Source organism: Myotis myotis, unplaced genomic scaffold (assembly GCF_014108235.1).
Source record: "Myotis myotis isolate mMyoMyo1 unplaced genomic scaffold, mMyoMyo1.p scaffold_m19_p_20, whole genome shotgun sequence".
Taxonomy (NCBI): Eukaryota; Metazoa; Chordata; class Mammalia; order Chiroptera; family Vespertilionidae; genus Myotis; species Myotis myotis.
In genome coordinates this window covers 1748240-1756881 of record NW_023416325.1, presented here as the reverse complement: position 1 = coordinate 1756881, position 8642 = coordinate 1748240, and the positions used below count along the sequence as shown (strand labels likewise).

General features: G+C 50.6%; 1 protein-coding gene across 1 annotated transcript in view; it reads left to right on the top strand.

Moving 5' to 3' along the window:
- Positions 1 to 7859: 7859 nt before the first annotated feature.
- ZNRF3 (zinc and ring finger 3) overlaps positions 7860 to 8642 on the top strand; it is a 133112-nt gene continuing 132329 nt past the window's right edge. The window contains exon 1 of the mRNA XM_036353926.1: positions 7860 to 8388. Coding sequence (XP_036209819.1) covers positions 8089 to 8388 — 300 coding nt within the window. The 5' untranslated portion in view covers positions 7860 to 8088. The remainder of the gene's footprint in view (positions 8389 to 8642) is intronic.

Below are 8642 nucleotides of genomic sequence, written 5' to 3'. Positions count from 1 at the left end.
TGGAGTGGAGCCCCGCTAGTGCAGCTCATTGGTTGAGTGTCAACCTATGAACCAGGAGGTCATGGTTTGATTCCTGGTCAGGGCACATGCCTGGGTTGTGGACTCGATCTGCAGTGGGGGGTGTGCAGGAGGCAGCTGATCCATGATTCTCTCTCATCATTGATGTTTCTATCTCTCTGTCCCTCTCCCTTCCTCTCTGAAATCAATAAAAATATTTTAAAATATATATATATTATACATTTTTTAAAAAGAAGCTGAAGTGGGGAGACGGAGAAGCTGATGGACAGAGAACCCAGCCTGGAAGGCAGAGAAGACGAGGTGGGCGGTAAGATGAAGCATGTCCGATCCCCCAGCCGGGAGCTGCGCAGTTCTTGTACCGATAGGCAGGTTCACTCCCTCCGGTCTGGGAGCGGGGACAGTGCCCACCAAGGAGGTATAAGTGACAGCCACACTGGAAGGCTCTCTGGCTTCCAAGGTCCTCAAAGGAGTGAATGAATCTACTCCAGACACGTTGAGATGCTTCATCTACGAAGGAGAGAGGTAAGAGGGACCCCAGGGAGGCCCAGGGAGCACCAGGCAGGGAGGGAGTAGACGCAGCTGCTGCAGCGGGGGGCCGGAGAGAGGCAGGCCAGTGTCAAAGAGAAGCTGAGGGCCAACCCGAGCGTGGCTAACAGCAGGGTGGTAAGGCCCAGGGGGCAACGGTGCAGAGGCAGATGCCAGCGGGCGGCGACGGGACAATTCCGGGATGGGGCAGTGGGAGGGCGCCCCGCGTCTGCGGACTTCTTTGATCCCTGAGCCACTTTGGCAGAGACAGAGCCTTGGGCACCAATGAGGTCATGTTCGTTTAAACAAAATCAAACACCGGAGGTCAATGATTAACTCGCTGAAGAAACAAACAGGTCCGTAGGGCCTGCCTTCAGCACCAGGACTTGAGAACCCCATGAACTGAAGAAGTCCTGCTTATCAGGAAAGGCTGCCACCCAGGCTCCCATAGGCAAGTACAAGCAGTTGCCCAGCACCTTCTGCAGGCAAGTTGCAGTGCCAGGTGTGGTGGGGACAGAAATGAAGACAGTCAGAGCCCGCTCCCAGCTCAGAGCGGGGAGGAGAATCAAGCTCACGGCCATGACGAGCGCCCACGTGCCCAGCCGTCATCCCCTCCATGGCCCAGCCGTCATCTCATGTCACCCTCGTGCCAACTCTCTGAAGTAGGGCGAGGAGTGCCCACATCTCACAGCGGAGGCCACCCAAGCCCAGGGAGAGACCTTGCCCTCGCCACACAGCCTGTCCATGGCGGAAGGGAACAAACGGGGCGGATGGAAAGGGCTTGGTGTGTGTGTGTGTGTGTGAGGTGGCTGCCGACTTATAGGCTGTGGAAAGTGCAGAAGGAGCTCAATGGTTAGAGCGTCGGCCTGTGCACCCAGGAGTCACAGGTTCGATTCCCGGTCAAGCGCATGTCGTACCTTGGTTGCAGGTTTACTCCTCATCCCGGTCTGGGGGCGGGGCATGCGGGAGGCAACCAGTTGATGTATCTCTCTCACATCAATGTTTCTCTCTCTCTCTCTCTCTCTCTTCCACTCCCTCCCTCCCTTCTACTTTCTCTGAAAAGCAATGGGAAAAATATCTTCAGGTGAGGATTAACAAAACAACAACAACAACAAAAAAGTAACTAACTAACTGAAAAATAAAAGCTTTACACACATCTTGGTGTGTGCCAGGACTAATCTAATTCTATAAACCTGAGGTTGAGAGTGAAAAATAAATTGGGAAAATACTACATATGCTGTAACGTACCCTGTATATTGTATGTAGCGATATGTCTTGGAATGCTTGCTGTAGTCGCACATATAGGTCTATTTCATTTTTAAAAAATGTATTTTTATTGAGTTCAGAGAGGAAGGGAAGGGGAGAGAGGTAGAGAAACATCAATGATGAGAGAGAATCATCGATTGGCTGCCTCCTGCACACCCCCTACTGGGAATGAGACCGAAACCTGGGCATGTGCCCTGACCAGGAATTGAACCACTGTGCCTGACCTCCTGGTTCATGGGTCCACGTTCAATCACTGAGTCACGCTAGCCAGGCTATTCAGAATCTACTTTGTCAGACTTTTCTTCCATGTCTTTTGGACCGCAAATGGCCTGTAGATTAGTTTCTTTGGCCCCACACCACAACACAAATCTTTAAAATCGATTACAAACATTTAAAAAGCAGGAGATGATTTTGCTAACCAGTGTCACCCCAATAGATTCAATAAAAAGGAAAAAAATAATGAGGGAAAAAAATAAAAACCAGGAGACGCTACAGACATGTCTGGAGTTTTGCTTCTTTTGAACAAATCAGAAGATCTGTGAGTCATGGGCCTATGTTCCCAAGAGCAACGAGGTATGGATCAGCCTTCTGGACTAGCCGTGTGTTCCCAGGCCAACACTCCTTAAGGTGTTCCTGCCTGAGGCACCTTTGCCATTTACCATCTTACTTGCGAGTTATTTTTGCTTACACCTGGCCCACCTCACTCAGTCACATTCCCTGCCTGGCCCCTGGAGCTCTGTTTGAGTTTGTGACTCCTGGTTGGGTGGCCATTGCAAAGCAGGAACAGGTAGAAGCAGAGTTTAAATCACTGATGAATCGGGGCCCAGGTTGGCCTCTGCCGCAGGCTTAAAGGAGACGTAGATTGATGGTATACTTCAAAGGCGGAAGAGACACTTCTAAGAGTTTTGAAAGAACTGCCGCTACTTGTCTGTATTACATCTATTGTACCTTTCAAGAGAATTCTGTGATGTTTAAATACAATAAATGAAAGTTTCCAAAATTAGATATAAATACTGTGGAAGAATGCTACCATGTCTTACATTTGAATCGCCCGAAAGAAGCAAAATGAGATTCAAACTCTTAAAATTCCTTTGTAAAACAGTTAAAGTGGTGGTGGTGTGGGGGGAGGGGGGGGGAGGTGGGGGAGTAAGAGATCAACCAAAGGATTTGTATGCATGCATATAAGCATAACCAATGGACACAGACAGTAGGGGGGTGAGGGCATGTGCTGGGGGGTGGGAGTGGCTGGGGAAAGAAGCCAATGGGGGAAAAAGGAGATAGGAAACTTATGTAATACTTTAAACAATAAAGAATTTAAATGAAAAAAAACAGTTAAAGTGTATTTTATTGTCATCCTTTATAACATCTCTCACTGTCCCGTATAGTAATAAATATTTGCCGAAGAAAGGAAGGAAAAAAGGAAAGGGGGGGGGGGGAATGGAATGAAGGAAACGACTTGAACATAGGGGACTGGCTAATCCATTTTTTTTAAAATTTAGTTTCTAAATTTTAACAAATAGTTCCTATTTGTAAAAAAATTAGAAGAAGTAGCAAACATATCACAGAGGGATCCTGTGTAACTATGACCTAGATTCCCTCACTGCTGACGGTTTCTATAACTGTAGGCCAATTCCTTTTTGTATTCTGGTGTCATACGAGGTGTTCAATGTTTATTGAAGGAATATGCTTTTGTATAGGGAAGTACTAGGATCATCTGTTGATGTAGCAGATGATTCTATGTTTTACTTTATTACCTTTGAGTAGGTAATATATGCGCACAGGGCAGATTTAGTAGGTGCAAAGGTTGCACAGCCAAAAGTAGGTCTCCCTCCTTTCTCCGCCTCCCAGTCACCCAGAGACAAGCATTTTTTTTTGTTTCTTACATCTCCTTCCACACATAGTTAATGTTTCAAACCTTGGTGTACCTGTTGTCTCTACTCCACCCCCTGGCAGCATAGCACATGCACGACTTTTTCACATAGCAGAATGTATTGCAGATCATTCTATATAAGTTCATAGAGTGCTCCTTTATTCCTCTTAATAGTTATTTAATGTGTTCCATCATATATTAGATGGCTGTACTATAATCTATTTAACTAATCTCCTATTTTTTTTTAAATATATTTTATTGATTTTTTACAGAGAGGAAGGGAGAGAGATAGAGAGCTAGAAACATCGATGAGAGAGAAACATTGATCAGCTGCCTCCTGCACACCTCCTACTGGGGATATGCCCGCAACCAGGTACATGCCCTTGACCGGAATAGAACCTGGGACCCTTCAGTCCGCAGGCCGACGCTCTATCCACTGAGCCAAACCGGTTTCGGCAATTAATCTCCTATTGATGGGCATTGAGGTTGTTTATTATTATTATCTTAAAATATATTTTTATTGATTTCAGAGAGGAAGGGAGAGGGAGAGAGAGATAGAAACATCAATGATGAGAGAGAATCATTGCTCGGCTGCCTCCTGCACACCCACTACAGGGGATGGAGCCCGCAACCGGGCATGTGCCCTTGACCAGAATTGAACCCGGGACCCTTCAGTCCTCAGGCCAACGCTCTATTCACTGAGCCAAACCGGCCGGGGCGAGGTTGTTTATTATTAAAAACAAGGCTGCAGTGAATATCCATGTCTGTTATTATTTACAATAACATAAATATTTTGGGTACTAAAGCATATGTTTATAGATTTGAAATCCCTGATTTTCCCTATTTGATCATAGAAATATAACTAAGATGGCAGAAAATTTCCCGAAGCTCTGTGTGGTTTTTGGCCTAAGTCAGTGAAATTTGCCAAAGACCTGGCAGCTTTAACTGATGCTGATGCACCTGTTATTTTCATCTGAGTCTGATAAGTAAAGAAAGGAACAAGATAAGTTCTCCTCGGGATGGCATCCTGGGGATGTGTCATGACAGATAACGAAGGTCCATTACTTTTTTTCTTCACTCCTATCACTTGATCCGGCTCACTTATCCAGTCCTTGCTCCTAGCAATGGGTCCTATCTTTTATTTGAAGTTCTTTTCTATCTCCCCTCACTGCCTGCCAGATTTTGGTGCAATTTCATTACTCAGTAAATACCTCCATTTCTAAACCGCTTTCTACTGCCGAGAGATGAATCATGTTACCTTTGTGTCGCTGGGCTATGTCCCATTAACCGTATTTTTCTGGAAGCAGAGTTTTAAAAATTGAAACCTGTTTCTTTATTGACCTTTATCTGGGTTTTCAGTGAAGTCCCTGCCGGAAGGACTGTTGTCCTTCTCCACGTTCAGAATTTATTTTGGTCCTAAGAAGCCCAGCGTTCCTAAGCAGCTGTTCGTTAACAAGCTGCCCCAAATGTCTGCAAAATGGAAGGGATACACGATGATGAGCTTATCGCTAAGTCATTTAGTCATTAATTCATGCAACAAATATTTTTTGAGTGCCTACTCTGGGCCAGGCAGCCGTGGCCTAAGTCAGTGAATAAGACAAGATCCTGACTATTATAGAGCTTGTTCTCTGGCATGTGTGTATGTGGGACGTGGAGGAGAGACGGAAATAAATAAGCAAATTTATTTAGTACGTTAGAAGGTAATAAATGCCACTTTGGTGGGGGAGAAGGGGTAGATGGGGCAGGCTGAGAGAGGTTGGGAGTCAGGGACAGGGTGTACACATTGCCATTTTATTTTATTTTAAATATGTTTTTATAGGTTTTAGAGATAAGAAGGGAGATGGAGAGATAGAAATATCCATGAGAGAGAAACGTTAACATCCCCCAGCTGCCTCTTGCACACCCCCCCCCCCCCCCACTGGGGATCAAACCCCAAACCTGGGCATGTGCCCTGCCTGGAATCAAACCGGTGAGCCCCTGGTGTATGGACCGATGCTCAGTCACTGATCCACACCGGCTGGGGCACATTGCATTTTAAACAGAACAGTCTGTGTAGGCCTTGCTGAGGGTGTGATATTTGAGCTAAGATGTCAAAGAGCAGAGAATATCCTGACAACTACCTTGACATATAAATGGACATACATTAAATTCACCCTTTTATTTTATTTTTTTAAAATATATTTTATTGATTTTTTACAGAGAGGAAGGGAGAGGGATAGAGAGTTAGAAACATCGATGAGAGAGAAACATCGATCAGCTGCCTCCTGCACACCTCCTACTGGGGATGTGCCCTCAACCAAGGTACATGCCCTTGACCGGAATCGAACCCGGGACCCTTCAATCCGCAGGCCGACGCTCTATCCACTGAGCTAAACCGGTCAGGCTAAATTCACGCTTTTAAAGTGTACAATTCAGTGGGTGTTAGTCTGTTTACAGAGTTGTGCAACCATCACCATGATCTAATTCCAGAACATTTTCATCACCCCCAAAGGAAACCCACCAGCACTCACTACCCATTCCTGCCTCACCCACACCCTGGCAACCACTCGTCTACTTGACGTCTCTGCAGATCTGCCCATTCTGGACATTTCATATACACTGTAAGGTCCTTTGGGACCGGCTTCTTTCAGGGCATGATTCTTTCAAGGTTCATCAATGTGTCAGTACTTCATTCCTTGACAAATAATATTCTATTTTATGGCTGTACCATTCATAAGTTGATGGTGACCTTGAATTTTAATTAGTGCAAAGAGTCATGGATGGGCTGCAGTAATTGGTCTCCCCCATAAGGACTGGACTGTGCCACCCATGGGGATACGATTGTCAGGATTGATGTTGTCCAGTTCCAAATAGCACTAGTTAGGCTTGGTTCTGGAAAAACTAAGAGTCACCATACCTAGATCCCTGCTTTCCCAGGTACCTCCCTCCTGAGCAGCAATTCTGAGTGGTGGTCCGAATATAGCCCTGCAGATCTGTGAGTGTTTTTTTCAAGTGCATTTTCTGTTCCTTATTTTGAAAAATCTTTTATTTCTACCTTAAAATGTAACCTTGGTAAATTGTTTACCCAAGATAAATTCTCAATTAGTTTTTTCTTTCATTTCCCCCCCTGTCTTTTTTAATATTTGGGGTGTGGTAGCAAGTAGAAACAGATCATCCTGATCAAATATTTGCGAATATCTGCACATAGCTATTCTGCTGGGTGAAGGAAGACTCCAGAGGAAGTGGGAATTGCATCTGAATTTTAAAGGAAGGGTCCTATTCTCATAGAGGACTCGATGAGGAAGGAAATGGCACGTTCCAAAGAGGGGCAGGGAATGGAAAGTTTATCTTCCGGGTAACTGGAAGCCCCTAGGCCCTGTAGCACATGTCTTCCATACATTAATTTGGCAGCCACCCATCTGTGCATGAAGGGCGATGGTGTTGGAATCCTCCGGTTCTGCACACAGCAAGACTCAGAACTTCTCTCTTGAGGAGGGTTGTTTGAATTATAGTCTCTGGGGCCGCATAAAAACGAACTCCATTAAAATCCAAATAGCTAAATGCTCCCCCACCCCACCCCTTTGAGAATAACTGTCTAAGCGGCACCGGTGCAAGAACTGGGTAAGTCCCAGCATGGCCCAGCTGCCATCGGCCCCTGACCGCCTCCTGGACCTTTCCCATTCCATCCTGGAGGTGGGGTGAGGATGGAGGGACGCCCTGCTCCCGGGCAGGGGATCCGGGAAGGACAAGGTCCTCCTAACTCCAGTACGGAACTAGGGGGCGTGGGGCCTCCAGAGAGGGCGCATATCGCTCAGGAGCAGGACGCCATGCCCATTCCCGCCGAACTCTGGCAATCCCGAGGAGAAATGTCTGCCGCGGAGGGCTCAGCGCTGCAGGGGCGGAGCAGGCCCGAAGGGGCGGAGCATGAGCGTGGGGGCGGAGCGAGGGGCGGGGTAGAGACGCCGGGGGCGGAGCTAGAATAATGGGCGGAGCAAGACGGCGGGCGGTGGGCGTGGCAAGAACAACGGGGTGGAGTGCAGACGGTGGGCGGAGCTGGGGCGAGGGGGCGGGGCGCAGGCCGGGGCGGAGCGCGGGCGGGGGCGTGTCCGCCCCTAGGGCCCCGCCCCCGCCGCAGGCGCGCCCGCCCCGCCTTCCCGCTCCCCGGGGAGGCCGCGGCGGTCGAGCGCGGGGAGGGAGGGGAGAGCGGGTCACGACGCTGTTGGGGCGGGGATAACCCCTCACGTGGAGCAGATGAAAGGGCCGCGGCGCGACGGCCGGGGGAGCCAAGCCGAGCCTGCGACCCACAAAGCCGCCGCCGCCGCCACCGCCGCCGCGATGGGGCTGTGAGGCGTCCGCCTGCACTCGGTCCTCCGCCGGCCCGCGACTATGCCCGGCCGCGCCCGCCCTCCGCGCCCTCCCGCCGCAGGACCATGAGGCCGCGCTCGGGCGGGCGCCCAGGGGCCCCGGGCCGCCGCCGCCGCCGCCTCCGCCGCCGCCCCCGCGGCCCCCGGGGCCCCCGCCTGCCGCCGCCGCCGCCGCTGCCGCTGCTGCTCGGGCTGCTGCTGGCGGCCACGGGGCCCGGCGCGGCGCGGGCCAAGGAGACGGCGTTCGTGGAGGTGGTGCTGTTCGAGTCGAGCCCGAGCGGCGACTACACCACTTACACCACCGGCCTCACGGGCCGCTTCTCGCGGGCCGGGGCCACGCTCAGCGCGGAGGGCGAGATCGTGCAGGTAGCTGCCCGCCGCCCGGGCCCCGCGCCGCCGCCGCCACAAGATGGCTCCGGGGGCTGCGCCCGCCGACCCCGCCGCGGGCTGGCGGGCGGGAGGGGCGGTGAGGAGGCCGGCGGCATCCCTCCCCGGCGGGAAGGAGGGCGGGACGCGCGGCCTCCGGGGCGCCGAAGCGGGAGGTCGGGGGTGGGGGGAGCGCACGTGGGGGCTCGGCCTCCTGTGAATCCGGGGGCGGCGAGGAGCACCCCGGGTCCGGC